At 39.9% G+C, this 27,762-nt stretch overlaps 1 protein-coding gene across 1 annotated transcript; it reads left to right on the top strand.

The window, feature by feature from the left end:
- Window positions 1–27,762, top strand: Pik3cg (phosphatidylinositol-4,5-bisphosphate 3-kinase catalytic subunit gamma). Its single transcript, XM_026395786.2, has 10 exons — window positions 1–1,995; window positions 5,185–5,250; window positions 5,360–5,585; window positions 7,104–7,207; window positions 9,683–9,829; window positions 11,592–11,682; window positions 12,653–12,783; window positions 13,782–13,893; window positions 15,427–15,584; window positions 27,165–27,762. The coding sequence occupies exons 1-10, from the start codon at window positions 1–3 to the stop codon at window positions 27,441–27,443; spliced, it is 3,309 nt and encodes a 1,102-aa protein (XP_026251571.1). The 3' UTR covers window positions 27,444–27,762.

Raw genomic sequence — 27,762 nt, 5'->3', positions numbered from 1 at the left:
ATGGAGCTGGAGAACTGTGAGCAGCCGGTGATTCTGAGAGAGGACAACCTCCGCCGGCGTCGGAGAATGAAGCCACGCAGTGTGGCGGCCAGCCTGTCCTCCATGGAGCTCATCCCCATTGAGTTCGTGCTGCCCACCAGCCAGCGGGACACCAAGATTCCCGAAACGGCGCTGCTGCACGTGGCGGGGCACGGCAACGTGGAGCAGATGAAAGCCCAGGTGTGGCTGCGCTCAATGGAGACTAGTGTGGCCGCCGACTTCTACCACCGGTTGGGTCCGGACCACTTCATCTTGCTCTACCAGAAGAAGGGACAGTGGTACGAGATCTATGACAAGTACCAGGTGGTGCAGACCCTGGACTGCCTGCGGTACTGGAAGATGCTGAATAAGAGCCCAGGTCAGATCCACGTAGTACAGCGGCATGCGCCCTCCGAGGAGACCCTGGCCTTCCAGCAGCAGCTCACCGCCCTCATCGGCTACGACGTCACTGACATCAGTAACGTGCATGACGACGAGCTGGAGTTCACACGCCGCCGCCTGGTCACACCTCGCATGGCAGAGGTGGCAAGTCGCGATGCCAGGCTCTACGCCATGCACCCCTGGGTGACATCCAAGCCCCTCCCTGAGTACCTGTCAAAGAAGATTACCAACAACTGCATCTTCATTGTCATCCATCGCAGCACGACCAGCCAGACCATCAAGGTCTCAGCTGATGACACCCCAGGTGCCATCCTCCAGAGTTTCTTCACCAAGATGGCCAAAAAGAAGTCACTGATGGACATCCCCGAAAGCCAAAATGAGCAGGATTTTGTGCTGCGTGTCTGTGGCCGGGATGAGTACCTGGTTGGTGAAACACCCATCAAAAACTTCCAATGGGTTAGGCACTGCCTTAAGAATGGAGAAGAGATTCACCTAGTGCTGGACAGGCCTCCGGACCCAGCCCTGGATGAGGTGAGGAAAGAAGAGTGGCCACTGGTAGATGACTGCACCGGAGTCACCGGCTACCATGAGCAGCTGACCATCCATGGCAAAGATCATGAGAGTGTGTTTACTGTATCCCTGTGGGACTGTGACAGGAAGTTCAGGGTCAAGATCAGAGGCATTGATATTCCTGTCCTACCCCGAAATGCAGACCTCACAGTTTTTGTGGAAGCAAACATCCAGCATGGGCAGCAAGTTCTTTGCCAAAGAAGAACCAGCCCCAAACCCTTCACAGAGGAGGTGCTCTGGAATGTATGGCTCGAGTTCAGTATCAAAATCAAAGACTTGCCCAAAGGGGCTCTACTGAACCTCCAGATATTCTGTGGCAAAGCTCCTGCACTGTCAGGCAAAGCCTCTGCAGAGACTCCCAGCTCAGAGTCCAAGGGCAAAGCTCAGCTTCTTTACTATGTAAACCTGCTACTGATAGACCACAGGTTCCTCCTGCGCCATGGGGAATATGTGCTCCACATGTGGCAGATATCTGGGAAGGGAGAAGACCAAGGGAGCTTTAATGCGGACAAGCTCACGTCCGCCACCAACCCAGACAAAGAGAACTCAATGTCCATCTCCATTCTTCTGGACAATTACTGTCACCCAATAGCCCTGCCTAAGCATCGGCCCACTCCTGACCCCGAAGGTGACCGAGTTCGAGCTGAAATGCCCAACCAGCTTCGAAAGCAACTAGAGGCAATCATAGCCACTGATCCACTTAATCCTCTCACAGCAGAGGACAAAGAATTGCTCTGGCATTTTAGATATGAAAGCCTGAAGCATCCCAAAGCATATCCTAAGCTATTTAGCTCAGTGAAATGGGGACAGCAAGAAATTGTGGCCAAAACATACCAACTGTTAGCCAGAAGGGAGGTCTGGGATCAAAGTGCTTTGGATGTTGGGTTAACAATGCAGCTCCTGGACTGCAACTTTTCAGATGAAAATGTCAGAGCCATTGCAGTTCAGAAACTGGAGAGCTTGGAGGACGATGATGTTTTGCATTATCTGCTGCAGCTGGTGCAGGTAGGGGATGTTGGCTTTATCAAGGGAACTGTCCTCAGGAATTTATTTGCATGTACACAGGCACCCCATTTAGTTGTTATCAGATACCCTTTGTTCTGAACTTCATGATTGGTCAAAACAGCTCTAATGAAGCCACCTCAAAAAGAAGGAAACACTTCCATTTACTATTTTACTGTCTTTAAGGGTTTGCTGACAAGCATTTTAAAGACATCAGTATGATGTTTTGTTTTGTAGGAAAATTGGTCCCATGGAAATATTTTATTCTCATTTATTATTTTAAGGATAGATTCAACTTATTGAATGCTTTCTTATGTCAAGTTTCCAAGTGATTTACATGCTTTTTGTGTGTTATCTCATTTAACTCTCCCAAAGACTATGATAGTGGTCAAATTAGTATTTGCATTTTATACATAAAGAAATTAGGGAACAAAGAGGCTAAGCAATCCAAGATCACATACTTTGAAAGAAGCAGACCAGAATTCAAATGTAGGAGGTCTGATTTCCAGCCTTGCCCTTTACACTGCCCGCAAAGAGTGAGCTAAAAGAGATCTTCTCCGCCCCACCCCACCCCATGAGTACTTCAGTTCATAGAATAACAGCTCATAGCTGGGTAGAGTCTTGAAAGCTCCTCTCCTTAGACAGGTCCAGGGCTATGTTTCCACTCCAGTTCTCATGATGTCCCCTGGGGCCCTGAGAGGCTCAGTGATGTCCCTGAGGTTTAGCTAGGAAGTTAAAGACTTAAGGAGCAGCAGTTCTCCTGCTCACTCTAGCAGTTCTCAAATTATGTTGTAATGTTTGAAAAGATAAGAAAATAAAGGAATTGGAATATAAATGTCATTTTAGAGCCCAGACATGTCCATTCATTAATTCAACAACCCATACTAGAAGACTGACATTAAATGAGTACATACACAAACATGTTTAATAACAGATTGTGTCAAGGAAAAACAACAGAGTGTTATGAGAAAAAAGGGGGTCAGGGATTCTTAATTTCGACTGAGGAGTCTAGGCATACATAGTCGGGAGTGATATTTGCCCCAAGAATCTTTAGGATAAGTCAGGCTAAATTTTAGACTCCAAACTGTCACTATAAATATTTATGGGAGGGCTGGGGTTGTGGCTCAGGGGTAAAGAGCTCTGGCATGTGTGAGGCACTGGGTTCAATCCTTAGCACCACATAAAAATATATAAGTAAAATAAAGGTATTGTGTCCATCTACAACTAAAAAAAATTGTTTTTAAAAATATTTGTGGGAAGTCCCTAGAATTTTCTGATAAACACTTTGGATATTCTCAACTTTGAACCTTCACCTTCCCCTCATCAGATACTTGAAACGTTACGTTTGGCTCTTTCATCTATTAAATATGGCCACTATTTTTTTTCTGCCCACTAGTTCAGATACTGGCATAACAGTAGAGAATTTTAGAATAATTGAAGGAGCCTCAATGTTCTGGCTCTCCATGACAAAACTAACATCAAACAAATTTGTATATCCAGTATTCTAAATCCCTAGGCTACTATGAATTATTTTTCATTGTCATTTTTATAAGTAAACCTTCCCAAATTAGAGGATAAATAATGTTCTCCTTGGAAACATTTTAAATGAAAAAGGTCAATAAGTTATATTAACATTGAATTTGTGGTCTTAAATTTGAAAAAGAGTAGTCATTTGTAAAACTATTTGAGACATTTTCACATAAGACTAAATGACTCATTCCTAATTAAAATGGTCTCCTAGCTGACTTTACAGAAGTGAAACACAAAGGTCAGAAAGACTCACGTTCAGTTTAGAAACTTAAAATGTATTTAAAGTAAGTACTAGTGGCTAAATAACCACATTCTCAGAATTAAGGTCTTACTTAGATACAGCTATCATGGTACCTATTTGACCACACCCATGAACATTTTCGAAAGCAAGGGTTATAATTGAAACATTATGGTTAGTATTTATCATTTCCAAATTGCAAAACCAGAGTAAGAATTATGAATCTTACTAAGAAAACTCCAGGCACCAAAATATTAACTAGAATGGGAATTTCTTCCTGTTCCTTAGGGGGAAAAAAAAAAACAGACTGTTTGTATTTGGAAAAGAAACACTCTGATATATTCAATTTAAAACTCCTTCAGTTTTACACCTAAGATATACCTTCTAATTTTATATATGCAGTTATGCTTGTTAGTTTAAAAAATTATGAACCATTTTAAACCTATAAAGAAGTAGAGAAAATAATTTAACAAACATTTAGACTCCAAACTGTCACTATAAATATTTATGGGAGGGCTGGGGTTGTGGCTCAGTGGTAAAGAGCTCTGGCATGTGTGAGGCACTGTACTCATTGAGATTTAATTTTTTTTCATTTTATTGTTTTTTTCTTTTTTCTTCAGCAATTAGAGCTATCACTTAATCAATATTCTCTACATTAGGGGTTGGGGTGTAGCTCAGTGAATGCTTGCTAGCATGCATGATCTAGCATGCATGATCTCCAACATGGCAAAAGAAATAAAAATCAACCAACAACACGAAAAATAGAGATGAAAAGCAAGCTCTACCTGAGGAAGCACATAAAAGCAGGGATTTTTCTGGGGAAAAAAGAAAAAGTAAAAGCTCTCTATATACACAGCGTGGCAGCAGGTAGTGACTGTTCTGGATTGATCTAGACCTGCTGTATACTTGCAATGAGAACCTGTGAGACAGCTCAATGATTTGCCATGAGATGCTGAAAAGAAAGCTCTAGGGTTTTTAGGATCTTCACTTCTAAAGAACATTCTTCTCCTTAAATGCACTAATCGCCACTGTCCTCTTCATGTAACAAGTCTCCTTTCTTCTATTTCATGGGTTTGTTCTAGCCATCTCCATCTTTCCTCTCTGTCCACCTATAAATCAGGTCAGCCCCTAATGGAGCCAATGCCCCTGCCTCTCCACTTCTGAAATTACTAAAAGCATGTGACTCTGAGCTAAGACATCTGGCCTCTAATCCCACTTCTGGTACTACTCTGTGATCCTAAGGAAGTGGTTCATTCTGGTCCAAAGAGTCTTCTGGAAGAATGGATTCAAGTGACTCATTGGATTCTCATCTCCCTAGCCATAAAGACCCACTCAAGCACATTGCCAGTTTTTCTCCATTTCCCTTTTCCTGACCTACCAACATAGAATACAGTCCTACTAATGCCAACGTGTTCTTCCTTCAGGCCGTCAAATTTGAACCATACCATGACAGTGCCCTGGCAAGATTTCTGCTGAAGCGTGGCTTAAGGGTAAGTACTTCCACCTTGATAATGGCGTGACATTTTAGGTCACTGAGAATTGACCGACAGACCTAGAGCATTAGTCATAATAATTTCGACCTTCTTGTACCCACCTCAGAACAAAAGAATCGGTCACTTCTTGTTTTGGTTCTTGAGAAGTGAGATCGCTCAGTCCAGGCACTATCAGCAGAGATTCGCCGTGATCCTGGAAGCCTATCTGAGGGGCTGTGGCACAGCCATGCTGCAGGACTTTACCCAGCAGGTCCAAGTCATCGAGATGTTGCAAAAAGTCACCATTGATATTAAGTCACTCTCTGCTGAGAAGTATGACGTCAGTTCCCAAGGTAGAGCGGCTGTATTTTCCTGGTTCTCTTTCCAAATGCCTTCATCTCCAAATGCCAGAATCATTATGATTCTTCTTTGGGGAAGCCAAGTTTTAGTTTCCTAAAGGCAGCCAAGAACACATTTTTTTTATTCTCTTGTCTGCGTGGAGTAAGTAATTTCAAGTTCTCCTTTTATAAGTTAATGACTTTTAAAAACTAAACATATATTGTTAATAATAAAGCTATGATAACAAACATTAAACTCTTTGAAAAAAATTAAAAATCATTATGTAGTGTCAGGTATAATTTTGAAGAACACTTTCACACACAAAATAAAAGAGTAGTTATTTTCAAATCTTTACCTTTTCCTCCCTGTCTTCAATGTATATGTCATTTTTAAATGTTCAGTCTTTTAAGGTAATAAATTCTGGAAGAGTTATGTTAAATATTTTTACATTTCTTCATACATGTATATCTCAGAGTAATATATGTATATAATAATAGATAATGTTATATATTAATATGTTATATGAATTATATATTAATATGTAACATATATTGATGTATAATAATATATAAATATATATAATCCTTTGTGTGTGTATATATATATACACACACACACAAGACCCCTCCTCTATGAATCCACTTCCAGTGTCCTCTTATCCCTACCCTAAGAAGTCCTGTGCCTGCCCTAAGAAATTTAACCACTTCTTGTCTGTAGTCCCATAAGTTCAGGTTGATACCACATTAAATCATGGTCATTAATACACCTTTCTGACCCTATAAGCTGTATAAACCTTGAAAGTAGGGAATATCTCTTGATTTTCTGCACCTAGACCTAGCACTGTGCCTCATGATAGACACTTACTCATGTACCTAATCACATTTTAAACTTTTGAATATTTTAAATATATACTTTTTCCCTTTGACCCTTTCTCAGTACACAAATAATGATATCTCCTAAAAATGATAACAGTAATAATATTAACTTTATGTCTGTGCTGGCCTCCATTCTATCTGCTGTACATAGAGTAATTTTTAATTTATGTATTTTGCCTTGAAATTTTTGAGATTATCACATCTTCTAAACACATCTTAACTTCCTCTTTTGAAAAGAATTTGCAGAACTTTAACCTAACTATTTAATATTGTCTTCAAATGTCTGTTCCCCAAATCAGATGGCAGTTCAAAGTTTCACATGCTGGAAAGAAGACTAGAATTAAGTCCTTATCATTACCCTCAGAAACTCCTCCCCATATCCTGTACAGCATTTGTGTGCTATCCCACTTATGTTCACATATTTCCATCCCCCACTGTGAAACATGTGCCTGGTTATATTGTCATAGCAAGCCTAACTTATCTTGCCACTTCAAGTAGTTAGTTCCTCAAAGGCAGGATTCTACCCAATCTTCTCCTGCTCCACCCCAGAACAAATATATAGAATGCTGTAAGTAAATATGGCCTCAGGAAATGTTGTAGATAATATTGGTAATTTCTTGAATTCATATAACTCTTTTGTGCTTTTGACAATTACAGTTATTTCACAACTGAAGCAAAAGCTTGAAACCCTGCAGAATTCTAATCTCCCCAAAAGCTTTAGAGTTCCCTATGATCCTGGTCTGAAAGCAGGAACCCTGGTGGTAGGTATCACTTGGATGTCTATGTGTGGTTTATATGTCTTTCAATGTCTGGAGTGCTTTCTAGGGTCCAGTGCTTAAAAGTTGATGTTTATATAGAGACAGGGAAGTTGAAGAGTCCATGGTCGAGCTTCTGCTAATGATCATTAGCTTCTGAAAGCTTCAAAACCAGGTAATTTCCCTTCCATCTTGTTTCAGATTAGCTTATTGAGATATCCTTTATGTACAATAAAATTTGTGCATTTTAAGTGTATAATTTGATGAGTTTTGACAAACATATGCTACCATATAACCACCATAATAATCAAGGTACATTTTAAGAAATATTATGGAAAAAGTTCTTTCAAGTCACAAATCAACTGACCATATTATGTGCAAGTCTACATACAGGCTCTCTGTTCTTTTCCATTAATCTAAATATCTGTCCTCAGATCAACATCACACACCCTTGGTTACATTCAAATAACAAACCACATTGTGAACATGTAGAATCTTATAGCGGTACACTTCTATTAACCTCCTCCCAATTCTTTGTACTTTTTTGTCATGCTGTTAACTTCTACAAGTGTTATAAACCCCCAAATGCATTGTTATTATTTTTGCTTTAAACAAAAATAGATTTAAAAGATTAAGCCATTTTAAAATGTTTCCCCCCATATTACCATTGGGCTACTCTTCACTGCTTTGCATAGACCCAGACTTTCTAGCTGGTATCATTTCCCTTTGACCTTTAACATTTTATATACTCTAGTTCTGCTACTAATAAATTCTCTCAGCATTTGTTTATCTTAAAAATTTTTCATTATATCTTCATTTTTAAAAAAATATTTTCACTAAATGAAGAGTTTTAGATTGATAATGACTTCTTCTTCTTCTTCTTCTTCTTCTTCTTCTTCTTCTTCTTCTTCTTCTTCTTCTTCTTCATTTTCTTCTGGCTTGAATATTTTCTGATACTAATTCTCTGTCCTTATCGTTAACTGTCTCTATATAACATATATTTTATTTTTCTGTAGGCTTCTTCTACGATTTATTTAATCACTGGTTTTCACAAAATTGAATCTGATGTGCCTTCTTTATGTTGAGTCTCCTAGAGAGTATTGAACCTTTGACTTGGGGGTTGATAGCCTATCACATTTGGTACTTTTTCAACTAATATTTTTCCTGTCCTCTCTTTCTGAGACTTTGTTGCTATGTTCTAGACTGCTTGCCCATGGACTCAGTCTAGGTTGCCTATTTCTGTTGTCCAGCCTCAAAAGGGTCCTGAGCAGTCAACTGTTGCATTAAAGGGTTCACTTTATTTGTCTTCCTTCTCTCAGGGGTCACAGACCTCCACTGCCTGCCACCAATGTCTGAAAAGAGTTATTTCATATATTTTGCCTAGTCCTATAGTTGTGTGTGACAGGACAGCAACTCCTATCATGGTTAAACCGCAAAGAAAGGAAAACCTTCCTCCCTTACATGATTAATTTTATATGCAGTTACTAGTAAAATGGCCCTATAGAAAAAGCATATATCATCTACTGTCCATTTAGAATTATAGTGGGAATTATTATATATTAATACAGATTTCAAAGTGTTTGCTCTTTTAAAAGACCACATCAGTGAATTTCATCACCATGTATATCCACAAATAATTAATTTAACAATGAATAAATAAATAAATAACTATGGGTAAATGACAGAAAGACCAATAGAGGGAAGAGGAAGAAGAGGTACTGGGTCTTAATTAGAATAAGATATATTCCATACTAGTATGGTTATATCAAAATGGATTCAACTGTCATGTATGGCTAAAAAGAACGAATAAAATATAATAAAAATTGTTTGATCCATGGAGAATTCGCCTTTGGCTAAAACTTGTATGTTGTTTGGTTTTAGTTTTTATTTTTGAATGATGCCAAATCACATTTCCTCTTCCTTAAATTTGTTTCAGTGTGTCGGGTGGAGGGATGAGAAAGGAGTGTTGTACTTGACTGCCCAATTTTCCATTAATTTCTGTTAAATTTTATCTTGTTATCTTTGGCCTATTGCATCTGCAATAATAGCTTTTTAGACACTGTAGTAGCATTAGAATTCTTTTTTATAAAGCTAAATCTTAGAGGGAGGCCAAACACATAAATAGATAATAGTGAAGTTTCACTGGGTTAAAGGGAATGTGGGAGTACCAGTGTCCTGTGGGAGAAGCACAGGGCAGAATCTGTCACACCTCATGGCGTCAGCATCTCCATAGACCCTTGAGCTTCCTTGGAACACAGTTTGAGAACCATTGGTTGAAATGTGGTGAATTTGCCCTCAAAAAAAAAAAAAAAAAAACATTTCTAGATTTGGTGAGAACATCTGCATTTTTCCCAAAGACTGAAAATCATTTTCCACCTAGGACTTTGTCCTGGTTATTTACAGTGAGGCTTTGCCAGAGAATCTGTGTCTCCACAATGTGTATGCAGCGCATGCAGGAAACATGTGACCGCTTTCTTACAGATTGAAAAATGTAAAGTGATGGCCTCCAAGAAAAAGCCCCTGTGGCTTGAGTTTAAATGTGCAGATCCTACAGCGCTCTCCAATGAAACAATTGGAATCATCTTCAAACATGGCGATGATCTGCGCCAAGACATGCTTATTTTACAGGTAGGCCGATGTTAAGAAACATTTTCAATTATCTGAAAAAAATAATTCTGTATTAGATTTAAAACATGCCTTCTATCAATTTCATCCTTATTCTGTTCTTTCACATGATAAACACTGTTCAAAAGCTACATAATATAGTTTTAGTGTGAGGAATATGGCTGTGGAATGTTAGATACCCAATCCCATGAACATCACTGTTCTGTCCATTTCTTGAAGATGCACATCCAACATTCCCAAGAAACCAGATACACCTCCCTCATCTTGCCTCTTTTTCATAACCCCCTTCTGAGCTTGGTAACATCAAATGTAACCACATAAACCTGCAGCACCCAGTTTATTCATAGACATATCTACACACTCATAGGCACTCTCTGATGCACATACATAAACTCAAGAGAATGATTTCATGGGAAGGAGAGAGAAGGTGAACAGGGAATGAGAAATTGTACAAAGTGAATGTGTTATTATGGCAAAGCTGAATGGCCAAGGTATCGATGCTGATCATTTTCATATTTTCTGACATATCTGTATCAACTTTAGCTTCAGAAATCTGTAAAGTTGTATTCCCTGGATTTTATTTGCTCAACATTTTATAGGTAACAATTTCTAAAATTTAATATGGTTTATTTGAAATAGAGAAATCCTATTAACTTAAAAGTAAGCTATTAAGAACTGGTCATGTTTTCAGTTCTAAGATTCTGTTTTTACTTATTTCTAATACGGAAACAATAATACCCTTGCTTTGCTTTCTGTCAAGAATGGTATGAGAATTGTCCAAGAAGTGGTTTTTCTAGTTCCTTTTATTGTTTTTTTATTAATTTTGTTGGTGCATTATAATTGCACACAATCTTGGATTTCATTGGATATATTTATATGTGCACATAACATAATTTATTCAGTTTCATTCTCCAGAATCTCCCATTTCCTCCATCCTCACTCCCTCTGATCCCTTCCTCTACTAGTCTCCTCCAGGAAACATTTTTAAAAAGAAAAGAAAAAGAAATCCTTCAATTCTTTTTCAGGTTAATTCAATTTCAAATTAATCTGTAAGATTTCTTGAATTGTTCAAAGATGAGCAATTCAAAAACACAAAAATTTGTCTGTTATTTCTCTCATTTTGAGGGAAAGTTTGCCCTTGTCTTTTGTGTCCTTTGGTTTATTATTGAAGGAAAAGTTTGGCAGCTAAAGGAAAGTTCTCTAAGTCTTTGTTCCTTCGCCTGCAGAAAGGGAATAATAATCATATTCCCAATATGAGGTTAATGCAAGAACCACACATAAAAAACCACCCAATAAATGTTAGCTATTATTATCATCATTGTTGTTACCGTTATTTAGGTCTAGCCTGAGTGTCTTGTGGATATTAGAGTAATAGATATGTGTCAGGATATTAGAGTTATGGTGGGAAAATATCCATGGCAGAGTATAACATACTGAGCAGGTAGATAATCAAACATGACTAAAACCTACTCCAGAAGAAATCCAAAGTACATCTCAGACTGAAATTAACAGATGTGCAATGAGGGGAAATTTGAGAGTACCAAGATGATCAATAAAAGTAGTTTTTACTTAAAAATTTTACATCCACTTAGATATTTTGTGTTACCAGATAAGACTGCTGTTTTTTGAAGGATAAAAAATATATATGAAGTAAATACACTTGTGTGTGTGTATGTGTGTGTGTGTGTGTGTGTGTGTATATATATATATATATATATATATATATATATATATATAATAGAAACTCTTCTGTTTTGATGCCCAGATTCTACGAATCATGGAGTCCATTTGGGAGACTGAATCTTTGGATCTGTGCCTCCTGCCATATGGTTGCATTTCAACAGGGGACAAAATAGGTATGTGATTACCTCAGGAAATGAATATACCACTCAGCTAATTTTAAAAGATCATAGTTCCCTTAGTGTAGGCATTTAATAACTGAAAAAATAGGATCATAATCCATATAAAGAAGAAGAAAATGTTCCCAGGCTGGTGAATGTGCCTCTCAATTTAATATGGATATGTTGAAAATACATGAACGCATGATTCAAGTCCTTGTGACTGTACATGGAAATGATTTCAGTAAGAACTTGTTCCCTTCTCTTTACTTCACCTCTAAACTTTAACTCATTTCATTACACATTAAATTTTTCTCTCACAAATAACATTTAAAATTAGACAGAAAGATCTGTCACTTATTTTTAAATTCCAGAATTCACATTATTAAAACTATTACACACTCTACTCTTAGGTACTTTTATAGACATTTAATATTTTAGTTTCAATCAAACATACTTTTATATAAGCTTCTGATATGAGAACAGTGCAAAACCATTTACATTTGACCCTATAATTTAAAAAGGAAAAGGCACAGAGCACTGGGTGAGGTAGGTTATTCTCAGCACATAACTGCCTTTACTCACTGCTGATCAAAACCAACCCTTTCCCCTTGCATTGAGGAATATTGCAAGAATATCCCATACAACTTTCTTAAAAAAAAAAAAAAAAAAGCACAGATCTGGAAAACAACGCTCTCATTTACTTAAAAACAAACACAAAATTGGGAGGCTGAGGCAAGAGGATCAAGAGTTCAAAGCCAGCCTCAGCAAAAGCGAGGCACTAAGCAATTCAGTGAGACCCTGTCTCTAAATAAAATACAAAACAGGGCTGGGGATGTGGCTCAGTGGTCAAGTGCCCCTGAGTTCAATGCCTGATACAAAAAAAAAAAAAGTCCCCTCTGTTCCCTACTCAACAAAGACAAGTTGCCCCCGCCCTGGGTCAGGCGCTAGGCCCCCTTCTCCATCAAACTCCTCATCCTCAATGTAGGAATGATCGAGATCGTGAAAGATGCGACAACAATTGCCAAAATCCAGCAAAGCACAGTGGGCAACACGGGTGCGTTCAAAGATGAAGTCCTGAATCACTGGCTCAAAGAAAAATGCCCCATCGAAGAAAAGGTGAGCTGTGCCTCCCCTCTGCAGAGGTCCCTTACAACTTGTCATTTATAAAGCAATAGTGGTTCCAGGTTTTCAAAGGATTTTTCAGTGTCTTGCATCCCCATATGTTGGTGAATCCTTTACTGGTGAGGAGGTGGGAAGGTTTGAGGGCTTTTCCCTGATGACACAGCACATCTATGTAAAACAGAAGTGCTCAGTTCCCAACCCCATGATCATTATCTTTGGCTTTGATTCCCAGGCACATTTGGTATCTAATTTGGTTCCGTAAAATAATCTGATAGCACTTTTTATGGCTATTTTTTGTTGTTGTTGTTCGGCATCGAGATTTAGTTACTCTGTATAAATTCTTTCCTACCTAGGAAATACCGCATGCCCAACGACATAATTTATAATTTACCACTGCACTCTAATATAAATGGTAAATTATGGATGGGGAAAATGTCAGTCCCACCATCTTCTGAAGTGCATATGCTGAATCCTTCACAAGCTGTGTGGTTGGGCTGTTTGGCTGTCATCTAAAGTTCTACCGCACAGGATTAGCACTTCTCATTTGCATGGTTAGCAGTCATTTGGGGAGGAAATATAATTAGCAGTACTTATTAATCTGTTATACATGTGGATTTGTGAACCCATGCAAACTTGTAAATGGTCACAAGCAAAACATGTTCACTGATGGAGAAGAAATTACTATGGGTTCCACATTCTTGTGAGCAAGTGATGCATGCAGAGGAAGCAAACGCTTTGATTAAATTTCTGTTGCCCTTTGACTCATGTGTCCTCCTCGTGCTGTTGTGATGTATTGAATCTTCACCTAAAACATAAGCAGAGCAATGTGAAAATTTGCGCTTGGTAGATATAATGCTAATGAAATCAGGCACACGTAACTTGCTCTCTAAAAATGGTTCCCAGAACAGTGTCTTTCTGGAAATCATCTGTAATAGATTCATGCTGCTCTTTGTAGTTAGAAGACAATTAATATTCTGATGCATTTTAATTAGTTTCAGGCAGCAGTGGAGAGATTTGTTTATTCCTGTGCCGGCTACTGTGTGGCAACCTTTGTTCTTGGAATAGGCGACAGACACAATGACAATATTATGATCTCAGAAACAGGTGAGTTTATCTATTTCAGAATAACTTATTGTGGCAAAACACATATAACGAAATTCTCTATTCTAACCATTTAAGTGTGCAGTTCAGTGGACACTGAGCACATTCACATCGCTGTGCAAGCATCACTGACGTCCATCTTCAGAATTTTTTCATCTTCCCCGTCTGAAACGCTGTCCTCATTAAACACAGCCACCCCATTCCCCCACCCTCCCATCGCAGAGAAATTTTTGAAGGGAGTTCAAGGCCAGAGCACAGAGTGTGAAGTTATTATTGTGTAGGGACTCTAGTGCTGTGATCACTCTACAGAGACCACCCACCTTGAGGGCAGAGGACTGAGTAAAGGAGGAAGAGGCCATTAGAGCTAGAAAAGTAGAGTAGGGCATATCTCAGGAACTAATGAAGGTAGGGGTGATCAACAGTATCAGCTATTTCAGAGAAACAGTAAAAGAGGGGAAAAAAAATCTCAGAGATACCCTCAAATCTGAAATGTGCTAGGGGCAGTGACAGACACCTGTAATCCCAGCAACTCAGGAGACTGAGGCGGGAGGATCTCAAGCTCAAAGCCAGCCTCAGCAAAAAAAAACAAAAAACAAAAAACAAAACAAAACAAAAAAAAAACCAAGGCGCTAAGCAACTCAGTGAGACCCTGTCTCTAAATAAAATACAAAATAGGACTGGCAATGTGGATCAGTGGTCGCGTGCCCCTGAGTTCAATCTCCAGTATCAAAAACTTAAAAAAAAAAAAATAAAAAAGACTAGGAATATGGCTCAGTGGTTAAGCACCCCTGTGTTCAATCCTCAGTACTAAAAACGGAAAAAAAAGTGAAACATTTTGTCTGCCTAACTCACCCCACCTTGCCAGTTCACTGTCCAGTCTAACAGTGCCCAGTCGTGGCCACCACACCATGAGACTTTTCTACATGTGATTTGAACCAATTTCAGAGTAGAGTCTGAAAAAAGCATGAGAGGGGAACAAATTGCTTACTCCCTGTGAGGATCGGAATAAAACAAAATAGGCAATACATTTTTGGACTATAGAAATGATAAAGGACCAATGAGAAGAAGTGATGTAGAGAAGGTGTGGTGGTAAATATTGACCCAAAGAAGTTTCAAAATGAGTTATTTCTATTGTGGGGCTTGGAAGTACAAGTCAGAGTACAACATCAGGCTATCCTGAGTTACATGAAGGGCTTAGGGGAGTTTTAAGTATAATGGTGACATATTAGCCAGAGAGTTTTGATTTCTAAGAATAATTTTGAGGTGATAATTTTTAACTTTTTAGTGCCGTTTGTCATCTAAAGAACACCAGAAAGATATCAAGAACAAACATATTTGGTTCAAAGAACACTTTGTGGTTACTACTTTCACACACCTGCTAAGACCAAAAATACGACAGACTAGTAACACATGTAACAGATGCTTTCACCCAAGATAGCTCATTTTCAGGCCACTTAAAAATTATCTCAAGAAGTGAAGTGTTATTACAAGCATGTATGCTGGTGTAATAATGTCAGATATTCTTTTTCTTTTAAGGAAACCTATTTCATATTGACTTTGGGCACATTCTTGGGAATTATAAAAGTTTCCTGGGCATTAATAAAGAGAGAGTGCCCTTTGTGCTCACCCCAGACTTCTTGTTTGTGATGGGAACTTCTGGAAAAAAGACAAGCCCACACTTCCAGAAATTTCAGGTATGTCACCCCCCTCTTTATTTCCCACTGAGAGTACCAACTAAGCAGGTGGTGTGTGCATCTGCTGCAGCTTTTACCTCCCAGCCCACTTGGAGGCTCATCTAGCCTCTGCCCCCATCCCCTTCCGGCATGACCAACCTACCTCCTCCCAGTTGCCTCTATTCATTCATTCCCCAAGTGCAAGACTGTGCTTCTCAGCCGTCTTCCCACCTAAAACCAAACCGGAAGTAGAAACATTCCATAAGCAGTGGGACTGGCAAATACAGAGCTCAGGTTGATGCTGGTTCTGAAGAGGCCTTTAAGGAAGGGCACCTGGTGAGAAATTTAGCCATTGGATATTTATCTATTGAAGACACCGACAAAGGATTAAAACTTCGCAAATACTTTTCAGGGCACTCAAACAATTGTGAGCTTCACTTTTTGCTACACATGTGTATTTATCACACTCCTAGCGTGGATTCTTGTTGTGCCACCATATGCATATGCGTGTCTTGCTTTTGTAAAGGGCAGTCTCTTCTCTCCTTGGAAATCTCAGCAGTGTGACCACAGGTTCTACAAACAACTCTGGTTTGTCCTGCTTCCTTCATGAGCCTGCCATCTCCCTGGGAGTGTTCAGATTCTACTTCCTTTCTCATTCCTGCCTGGTCTGTACCCAGTTTTGACTATTGAATATTTCAGATATCCAATGGAGAACATTTCGCACTTTGAAACTTAATAACTGTTCGTGGACAACACAAAACAGAGACAAAGAGCCATTATTTGATGTGTCCATTTGCCTTTAAATGAACTCCCACCCACCCACTCACTTACTCACCTTCGCCTCCCCCATACCCTGCCACCATGGTAGTCTTAAGCTTGGTTTGATTTGCAGTGGACATCCCAGGGACAAGTGCTTTTCCTGAGTCTCCTCTGAAGTCCACTGTGACCCTTGGGAGATGACATGGCTCTTGAACTTCCTTGGGACAGGTACTCAGATGTGTTGATTTGTAACCTGTGTGTTCTGGTTTGTTCTGGCTGGTTTTCCATCTGGTAATTACAAGACTCACCCTCCCACAGCTCCAGTGGTGTTGTCAGAGAAACTGAGATCTCTGTGGCCAGATGGTTTTAGGATTTTTACAGTGTGTTTTTCTGTATAAACTCAATTGAGTTTTAGACTGTTTCCAGGGACTTGACACATTTCAGTCCTGTTTTTCTTTAAAGTTAAAAATCATATATTTTGACAACTTACTGGAAGAGATAATGGTTCAAAAAAAGAACCTGGAAGAATTTCACCATTTAAAGGAGGAAAAACACTCAGTTCTACTTTCCTGGAAGGGAGGTTCATCTGACGAGATTCAAACAGCCATGGTAAACTGTGATTCAGAGATTCAGACAAATCCAGGAGCTTGACTTTATCCACTGGCTCTCCTTCTCTCTGGATGTACCGTCTCTTCCTTTTTTCCAGTGATGTTCTCAAGGCTGACTGCCCACTTGTTCTGTTGCTATCGATGTCCCTGTCAGGCCCATGTCAACCTTAAGATCCCAGCAGCAACTCCCTTGACTTTTGTTTTGGCTGCTGTAATTATTTTTCAGTTTCAAAACATTCTTTAATGAAAATATCTTTGTTATGAGGAGGCCAAGGAAAGATTTCCTGCCCCTACCAGCAATTTCCACCCAAAGCTATATTCATCTGCTCTGAGCTTTCTTATTTATTTATTTATTTATTTATTTTTTGTACCAAGGATTGAACCTAGGGACACAACCACTGAGCCACATTTCAAGCCCTTTTTAATTATGTTTTTATTTTGAAACGGGTCTCAGTAAGTTGCTTCAGACCTCGATAAGTTGCTGAGGCTGGCTTTGAACCTGAAATCCTCCTGCCTCAGCCTCCTGAGCTGCTGGGATTGCAGGCATGTGCCACCATGCTTCAGCCTGCAGTGAGCTTTTGCCCAGTCTGTCCTCTTGGAAGAGCTATTCTTCATCCTTTGTCACCAAAGCTTGTTTCTCAGGCTGTTAAAACTTCCTTCATTAAAGCAACACCCTAGTCAGTGGGCACCACCAAAAACACATCTTTGTGAATTCTGTTGTCTTTCCATGTACCCAGGTTTTGAAGCACTTTTCTGCATTTTAAGTGCCTGTGAACGTGCCCACATTGAGCCTTAAACACAGGTAGAGAGCCGAGTGTAGCCTGGTGGGTGAAAGGACAGCTCTTGGAGCAGACAAACTTGAGTCTGAATCCTAGCCCTGCTCCTTAATTGCCTGTGTATGATGAAAATTACTTTCCCTTTCAGAACCTTGCTTTCTTCTTCTGAAAGGGGAAGAAGAGCTGCCTCGTGTGGTTTTTCCAGGAATTATTTATTTGCTTGTTATCTTTTAATAAAGATAAAAGGGTTATTTAGCTCAGAGTTCTGAGGATTCCTACCCAAGTTCAGGCAGCCCCAGGTCTGTGAGCATCAGGTGAGGGCGCTGCGCTGGGTGGCAATGGCAAGGAGCACTTGTTGGAGCAGAATGCTCACATCTGCAGGCAGGAGGCAGAGGTCAGGGTTATTTAAATGAAATATGGAGCATGCTTAGCCTAGACCCTAGACAGTAGCAGAGACTCAGTAAGCCACTGCCAGCCTGGTTATAGACATCACAGTAGGTTTTCAGACTTTGAAAACTTTTAAATTGAGAAACGGTTTTCAAAATGAGGTGACATGTAGAACATGACCAAATGGCATGTTCTGGTTAAAGAGCAGACGGAGTGCACCCCCACCTTCTGCTTTCCCTTCTACGCTCCCCTTCTCTGCCATCCTCCCTTCTTGTCCCACCATCTTCCTCCCTCACAAGAAAAGGATGAACACCATCATATTAAATTATACACACACAGAATTTCCAAAATTTCCTCATTGACAAAGACCAAACCTTCGTTGTTCAACTCTGCCCTTGGACAATTATTTTTTCTTTTTGTTTCCTTTTACATACAACTAATGCAGGGGTTTCTGTTTCTGAGTTGTATGTTTCCTTTTTAAATTGAAGTTCTTCAAGCTCAGGGACCATGTCTCTAAACTCTATCGACAGTGTCTCATAATCTTGTAGAATAAAACAGCCAGGTTTAGGGAAGTGTCATATCCAGTATTTTGAATTAAAGGTGTCTTCATTTCCAGCCAGTTGCCAAGTTTAACCCTATAAAGTTAATTAACACATGCTGCATATTTGATTAATCTGTTAAAAGGGTGGAGAGAAGTTGGCCCACTTTTTGTTAAGGGTGAGGTGAACTTTCGCCACAAAGAATTAAAAACATGCATTTGCTGGTGACCAGAGAAGGGAAGTAAGAGAACTGAAAGAGGAAGGCTGTGCTTTATCTCATCTCTCTTCTTTCAAGGGTAGCTAGTTTAGCCTAAGACTGTATTCGTAAGTTACTTCTTGAATAGGGGTGAGTTCAGGGACAAGCTAGAATTAGAGAAAACCAAGGCCCACCGTGTGAACTTCAGGGTATCTGTCAGTCTTTGGAGCAACGTCCTACACACAGGGTGTTAAACTGACATATAGTAGTGATGACAATTTTGATAAATAAATTCCATTTAGAAAAATCTCACCCTTACTGAAAATATTTTTTTTAAAGGTAAACTGTGGTAAACCCCCTGATAATTTATTTTAGACCACTTTATTTTACATTTCAATCAACAGCTATAGAACATACGTAGCACATAAACACATTCATATCAGTGGCAAATGAAATATGAATTCCCATTTATTTGTATTTGTTCGATGAGTTTTTTTCTAAGTTTAAAAGTAGTGAATGCTTCTTTATTAAAAACAAAAGACAGCAATGTATTCTAAAATATCAGTAAGCTATCAAAACCCTGGTGTCTCACCTTCTAAAGATAACGCTGTCAACATTTCAGTGTTTTTCCTTCATTTTATTAAGTAGTGTTTGGTCTTTTAAAAGGTTGTAGATAGGCCTGGGGTTGTGGCTCCGTGGTAGAGCACTCGCTTGGCATGTATGAGGCCCTGGGTTCAATCCCGGTACCACATAAAAATAAATAAATAAAGTAAAAAAATCCATTGACAACTAAAAAAAAAATATTTAAAAAAAAAAAGACTGTAGAGAATCAGAGTTTTCTCAAAAACTGAAGTGAAGAATTAGATAAATTAATCCCTCCCTTCAGACTTCCACATAATGGTAGTTTTGTCACCTTGAATAAAATCTGAATTTAGAAGTTTGCCCTGCAAGGCCCATGCCGAGGGGCCTACCTGCTGCAGCCTCATCCTGGGGTCAGCACCGCCACCTTCATCTGCTGCCTCCCCCTACCCCTCATGTCAGTGAGTCGCTGCCTTCCACATCTTCCACTATCCCGAGCCGTCTCCCTGGTCAGGCTTTCTGTCCAGAAGGCCCTCACTGCCCTTAAGTCTCATTTAAATGCCATTCTTCAGGGGAGCCTTCCAACCTAGGTCCCCTCCTGTTAGGCTTTGCCACAGCCCCTTCCTCATTTCCTGCACTATCACAGTGATTTGTGCCAATATGTTGCTTGACTCTCCCTTCCCAGACAGCAGGCTGTGTGCAGCAGGGCCACATGGGTCCTGTGTCCCTTATGTGGAGCCTGAGACTCGGTGAGCACTCAGAAAGTGTTTGCTGAGTGAAGGAGCAAAATGGGGAGGGGCAGTTCCTGCACAGGGAGGAGTGGGGTTCATTCTGGCATCTTCCTTCCCGACCATACATTGTATTCTGAGTTTGTGAAATAGTTCCTCGGGCACAGATTGACTAGCTACCAGCATATGGAAGGTCATAAGTCATCACAATGCAGGTAACAGCACACCACACATCAGATGAGGAACTAACCCTAATTATGAAACCCAGTGTTTTACTAAATAATACAAATATGGAAGTGCCATTTGATGTCTATTCACATTTGTGCGGAGATTTCCTTACTGAAATAAATATTACTTTTCCCCCCAAGCAGGACAGTAATCTATGCACAGAGAACAGGACATGGAGTACACACGTGTAGGAGGTGTCCTATATGGGACATTTTTTCCGGAACATGAACAACTTGTTCTTTCAAAAAATGATTATTTTAAAGATGTTCTCTGCACACAGTCAACCCTAAGCAAATGTATGTAGATAAATCTGGTCATCAGGTAAAGTGAAAAATATTTGTAGCCACAGTTGTGCAAAACAGACAGTTTGAGGAATGTCCCTAAAGGGCGCTTGCCCCTAGATGTCACTGTTAAGAAGCATTTCATGAAATAGTCTGGAGTCTATTTATTGTGTTATTTTAACCTAGGCTGGCTATAGTTTCCTTGCCAGTTTGACCAGGCCTTGCCTGTTTCCAGTCCCAGAAGTCTTGTCACCATTCCAGGATGACAAGGCTCCAGGCTCAGCTGCATGCCCAGTCCCTTTGCGGAGTCCTGACCTGGGAAGTTTTGATTTTTTTTTTTCAATTGTAGATGGACACAATACTTTTATTTTATTCATTTATTGATTTGTTTGTTTGTTTGTTTATTGGATGAGGATCAAACCCAGTGCCTCACACATGCTAGGCAAGCGCTCTACCACCAAGCTACAACCACAGCCTCTGCTTTTTAAGAACCTTTACCCAACTGAAGTCTATCTCTGCTGTAGCCTATTCTACCCCTGGAGCCCAGGTTGGTCTGTTTGTGCCTCAGTTCCTCCACCAGAGGCCTAACCTACCTACCTCTAGGTCCAGGGCCCTGTCCCCTCCTAACCCCAGCCCCAGGGACCACAGAGACCTCACCACCTGAAACTCTTCTAAAAACTGCAGCCACTCACCATTACTTCCTTTCTCTGTCTCCCCTTCCCTCGAGTGGGAGTCCTCGCACTTGTGTACAACTGTGACCTGTGACCTGCCAGTTGGCCTTTCTCAACCTCCTACTCCATCCTGTTGCAGTCACCAGGCCCTGTTCACCACATCCAAAATAGGAAACTGATTCTCATACTCTTACTAAAATACCTGCTCTATTTCAGGAGCTGTGCCAGGCACAAAGAAGGGTCAAGTATCGCCCTCAAAAAGGCACGATGTCTTTCCAGCTTAATTCCCTTCATATATAATTGTCCTCCAGTTCCTCCTGGTTTTTAAAGAGGTGAATCTTGCCCAAGACTGAACTTGACTACTGCATATCAAGCATCCATCCATCTCACCTACATAGCTCAGCTACAGTTTGGCAGACACTGCTGGGCGGAGGCACAGCCCCAGAATGCAGTAAGACCAAGATGTACATTACTTTGTGCTAAGGAATACTTTGTGCTAACAGTGGTTTGCAGAGAGAGCAATTAATCTTGCACTGGAGGATAGAATTATTCAGAGAAGGAAGTGTTTTTATCGAGCCTTTGGGGCTGAATTCAATTTTATTTTGTCAGACTCATTCAGGGAAGAGAAGGAACATTGAGACAGAACAAAACTAACATGAGTGAGTGCATAAAGTTAGAAAAGTACATACAATCGATATTTAGGGAGAAAAAGTACAATACCCCAGTATGAATGGAACATAGGTTTCTATGGAATGTGTAGTAGAACTTGAGTCAAGAAAGGAAATTTGGATCCAATTTAAAATAGTGCATAGGCTGGACTAGAGGGTAGAGAGCGGAGCAAAGCAACGATGTCATTTGGAGCTCAATCGATTAACCACAATTATTCTAATTAAGGTCTATTATAGGTCAAGTGGGAGATGACAAGTTCATCTGTCACATTACACAAAATGTGCTGAGCTGATTAAGGATTCACTCTTGGGATTTTTACCCTGGTGCATTAGTTAGGTCTCATCAATCCCAGTGAAGAGATTCTCCATACTTCACTCTCTGTGTTATGGATTGGAAGACACTTGCCTAGAAGGGTCCAGCAGCAGCTACATATAGGGGGTTGAATATGTTGGTGCGAAATTTCTGCTAGATGCAGACTTGTGTGAGCTTGTCAGATTGTAAGGACTTTGTTTAGCTTATTGAGTTTGATCACTATTCTAGAAAAGATATGAATCCATATATGGTGATGTATAGGCTAAGGAACCAGCATGCAGCATCCCCATTGCCTGCTACTTTGAAACACTAATCAAGAATTATCTTTCACCTAGCATTAGCCTCTTAATTCTAGTTTCTTTTAGAGAATCATTTTGTCACCATGAGAATATTTTGAGGACTTCATTTGCCATGTTACAGAGTATATGCTCCATAGATGCCCTTGTAAATTTTCAATTGATTTTGGTTTCTAGAAAAGCAGAGCTTCTCCTAAACAAATAGGTCTTTTAAAATCCTCTAAGCATTGGATAAAGAAATGAATTAGTTTCTTTTTGGTTAGAGATTTATTTGGAGACAACCTACAAGTCTACAGAGTTTTCTGTGTGTGGTTTTAAATTAGTTTATTTCTCTGGCCATTGTGAATCATTTCCTTTGTTATTCATTTTCTTTCTCCATCCACCTCTCACTAATGTTGTTTTGACTTTTATGTATCCAAATAGTTCACCTTAAATCCTTTTAGCAGCAAGACTGGAAGATACACACACACACACACACACACACACACACACACACACACTCCTTCCTATATAGACTATTCTGAATAGTGACTAAAGAAGAACAGCTTAATTGTAGTCTTTAGGCTTCTAATGAGTTTCTAGCTAAATATTTGAGATGACAGCATAGTCCTTTCCTTTGCAAACAGCTAGTCTGATAATTATTTTCGAGTCTATGAAGATATGAATCCTAATACAAACCCAACAAGTACATGGCTAAGTGTTGGGCATCCTCTAGTTCGGGTTTACCAGAGAGTGATGCTTCCTGCATTATTAGGGCTATTAATCAGTGACCTTCTCTGGTTGGCCAAAATCACTCCTAAAGACATTGGCTAGCCAATTTTAATATAAATAAATAAATAAAGTCCTTTACTGTAAACTGAACTTTTTTCTCTCTCTTCTGTGTCCTTCCTTTGGCAGACAGAGGTAACATTACGATTTAGGAAAAGTCAGTGGGTGGGAACTTTTTGTTTTCATTGATGAATTTTTGTGAGCATCTCTCTCTCCCCTCAGCCTTAGAATCTTTCCCTGGAGTTTCTATTTTATGGTCCTAATATTACTTCTTTGTTTTTGTAAATATTTCACTTCCACTTTAATTCTGGATAAGAATGGGGGATTTGACTACAAGAACAAGTATTCCCTGTGACCCTGGACAGTATGCTGCAGTCGCAGCTCCGCAGTGGTTAAGAAACTAGGAGACAGTGTTTAGCAGTCCTTTGCTTCCTCTTTAGCAAACTTATAGGTGGGGCAGTTAGCAAATGGATTCGAAGTTTGGGCCCTGAAATGATAATAAATTCCTTTGGTTTCCAAAATTTACAGGGGTGGTAGCTTTGTGAAAACAATCCTTCCTTTGGTTACTTAGCTGCTGTCATTAAGGCATTTAAATCAACAATGAAATTAAGAGCAGATGTACTACATAGGCTGGACCTCTTTATTAGCTACTAATGCCATTAATGATAATTCACTCTCATTAACAAGTACATTAAATCAAATCCCCCAAATCAGATTCTTTCTTCTTCTTCACTCAATAATACAGAGCCTCAAAATACAGTTGGGAGGAACATTTGAGGTCAACGACAGGCAGCATTGGCAGAAGGGAAAATTCTGTTTCGACAGCCGGTAACTTCTGTGTTTTGGATTTTCCCCCGAGTTCCCAAGCCACATCCTCAGAGTCTCTCAAACCGCAGGCCCCTGAGCCCAACCTGCATGATCAGGACAGATTCACAGATGCCCTGGTTGAGTGCAGAGGACAGAAATGAAACTTCTAGGGCTTGAGTGGGTGGAGCAGGTGCTCCACCAGGCCCCGGAGGCAAGAGGACCACCTGCAGTTGTAGCCAGGTGCCATAGGCTTCTGTCCCACCCACTTCAGTGGGCCAGTGAAGACAACTCTCCCCCCAGCACTCGGTGGAGGGGGGCCCATCTCACCCCCTACAGCTTTGCCATCTAAGAAGATGTTTTGGACAGACAGAGGGTCTAGGTGGGAAAGTGACCTCCTTAGCATTGATAAATGTATATGTGTTCAATAATGCAAATCTGCAGAGTATTTAGTAGTGATGGCCAACCAGTCACCTAGCATTTAAATCCTACCACAACTATATGAAATGGATGCAGTTTGTTATTGTTATTATTGTTGTAAGAAAACTGAGGTCCAGAGAAGTTAAGTGAATTGCCTGATGACAGACAGCTTGTCAGTAAGAAAGCCAAGCTCTGAATTTATACAGCAAGATGTGACTCCGCTGTTAACCACTGCTCCACACAGTGTCTGAATTTAAGCAAAGGATAATTAAATCTGCACTGAATCTCTAAGTCTGTGCAGCCAGTCAGAACTTGTACATTGTGTCCAACAAGTAAGGAGCATGCAGTTAAACTTGGGGAGGAAGTTTTTCTTTCTCCTATAACAGACCCTTGTGTGTGAAAATCAGAACTAGCCAAAACATACCAGAGCCAAAAATACCAGTCATATAGACTGGGGATGTAGTTTAGTTTGAGGCCCTGGGTTGTCCATCCCCAACATCACAAACACAAAAACAAAAAATATATATATCATTTGTATGGTTGGGGAGGTCTTTAAGAGAAGCATCTCAGTTCCTTTCCCTTAATGAATCTCTTTGGGTACTACAGGAATCAGTATGTCAGTCACCACCTAACAGTTATTTACTGAGCACCTATGGATTGGTGTGGTCATAACTTGGCCTTGGGTTAATTTCCCTCCATGATAATTTCTGATTAAAAAGAGATTGACCACACAGTGGGCTCACCCAGCACGGGATTTGCCTAGAGCCCCTAGTATGTAAAAGGAATAGGAAATAATTAAAAATCAAAATGCACTCTAATTCAGAATTGAAAGGCATCCCCACAAAGCCTGTGTGAGAATCTTGAAAGTTGGCAAATTAATGAGACTGTAGCCTGAGGTGAAGTCTGCACTTAGCCTCTGTAATTACAAAGAACCAAGACAGACCTCTTTGGGTCCTACAGATGAGCAAAAGAAAACGATTTCCGCACATCGGTGGAGTCATAAAGAATGCAAGAGCACTAATGCACTGGAGCCATGGCCAGGGGGACAGCTGAGGCCTGGGCTGCAGCAGGAACCCTCCAAATAGACTTTTGAGTCTCTTCAAGTCTCCTGCTTCACAGTAAGCAGAGAAGAGATGGTAGGAAAGGGAAAGAACTGACGTGTCCTGAGCTCTCACAATATGCTGCCCTCTGGCCTCAACAAAGTCTTGTTAAGTTGCCCGGGCTGTCCTCAAACTTGCGATCCTCCTGTCTTAGCATCCCAAGCTGGGATCACAGGCATGCGCCCAGGGTAATTAATCAAATATTATAGTTTGGGCTGGGGATGTGGCTCAGGCGGTAGCGCGCTCGCCTGGCATGCATGCGGCCCGGGTTCGGTCCTCAGCACCACATACAAACAAAGATGTTGTGTCCGCCGAAAACTAAAAAAATAAATATTAAAATTCTCAAAAATAAAAAAAAAAACAAACAAAGCATCATACTCTTAGCTATATGTGCATCAAAATCTTATTTAAAAAAATACTATAGTTTGATAAGGTGTTTTAATATCTTCTATGGCAAACTTTGGTTTTCATTATTGTACTTTTCCAAAACATTCTCTTGGACCCTAACTATTCTGGATGAACTATATCTGAGTTTAAATACCGATAAAGATTTTTATTGAAATTTGGTTATGTTTATAGACTAATCCAAGAATAAGTTACATCTTGATAATTAGCAATTTTATCTTTGAAGAACATCGCAGGTCACTCCATGTATTTAAGTTTTATTTTATGTGACTCAGTAAAGTCTTACCTTTTTTTTTTTAATGTGTTCCACATGTTTTTTTATATATGTGTCTATTCTAAGTCTCATGTTCTCATGTTATAAAATTAGGAACTTTGCATCTTTTCCTATGCTTTGGGATAATTTAATGACATAATTGTACCTGTTGCTCACTAGTAGGCATAACTCACCTACATCACCTCCTCCAAAGCTTTTTTGGGACAGCATCAGCCATTATATTTTTTAAAGCCCTCTCTCTCAGTATTCAGAATTTGTATTAAAATTTCAAAGTTCACTCAACAATTTTGAGAATCAGGCAGTAAAAAGCTAACTCATCTACTTTCTTAGAATAGAACAAAGTGCAAAATAAGGATAAAACTAAATCTCAGACATCGTATTTCTTTCACTTCTTTGGATTTCATTAGCTCTTGGCAAACATGATTTTTGCTTACATAAATTTTATTGATTCCAGTATGGTGCTCAAAAATGACTCATTCCTCTTCAGAGACCATGAATATTTCTACCCTCAATTTCTTAGGAAGGAAATTGAATTTAAAAGGTAGAATAACAAACAACAAATAACTGAATCAATTAGCTTTTCTTGAGAACACCCTGCCTCTATGCGTCCACACTGCAGTGTTGAAGAAATCATAAAAATAGCCCATGTTCTCATCAAGTTTTCCTTCTGGGGCAGAGAGCTGCCTTGTGTATGATGGTTTCTTCTCATGATGATGCTACGTAAATGCCAGTACAGCCCAGTAGTCTTTAGCCTACAGTTACTCTAACACCCGTAACAGCAGTTTCTTCTCCTTTATCCAGGATGTCTGTGTCAAGGCCTACCTAGCCCTTCGCCATCACACAAACCTGCTGATCATCCTGTTCTCCATGATGTTGATGACAGGAATGCCCCAGTTAACCAGCAAAGAAGATATCGAGTACATCCGGGATGCCCTGACAGTGGGGAAAAACGAGGAGGATGCTAAAAAGTACTTCCTTGATCAGATTGAAGTTTGCAGAGACAAAGGATGGACCGTGCAGTTTAACTGGTTCCTGCACCTTGTTCTTGGCATCAAGCAAGGAGAGAAACACTCAGCCTAATACTTTGGGCTGGAGTGAAAAACAACTCTGTGTTCTAAAGCTTTTAAATCAGCACATCAGAGTCATCAAGCTTGTATTTAAAATGCAACAGGACATGGTGAGAGCTGGCACTTAACAGAGCTCCTTTCCTAGCTGAACTCCTAACTGGAGAAAAGAAACGATGGGCATCACCGACTGCTGAAGTTATATTCAGCGCTGGGCTTCTTTGCAGGTTTGTTTCTTCTCGTTCGTCTCAGTGATGCTGGAGGACATTTCGAGTTGAGACAGACTGATGATGTCCTTACGGGGCCTGATATTTTGACTATCTTATTGAGTGCTT

Source organism: Urocitellus parryii, chromosome 3 (genome assembly GCF_045843805.1).
Source record: "Urocitellus parryii isolate mUroPar1 chromosome 3, mUroPar1.hap1, whole genome shotgun sequence".
NCBI lineage: Eukaryota > Metazoa > Chordata > Mammalia > Rodentia > Sciuridae > Urocitellus > Urocitellus parryii.
Note: the sequence above shows the minus strand (reverse complement) of the source record. Positions and strands in the feature narration are given on the sequence as shown.

Excerpts from the sequence above, each read along its gene's own strand:
- Pik3cg (XM_026395786.2), top strand. The coding sequence starts at position 1 with ATGGAGCTGGAGAACTGTGAGCAGCCGGTGATTCTGAGAGAGGACAAC. Across the intron at positions 11,683-12,652 it reads TTCAACAGGGGACAAAATAG|GAATGATCGAGATCGTGAAA; the intron begins GTATGTGATTAC and ends TCCTCAATGTAG. Across the intron at positions 12,784-13,781 it reads AATGCCCCATCGAAGAAAAG|TTTCAGGCAGCAGTGGAGAG; the intron begins GTGAGCTGTGCC and ends CATTTTAATTAG.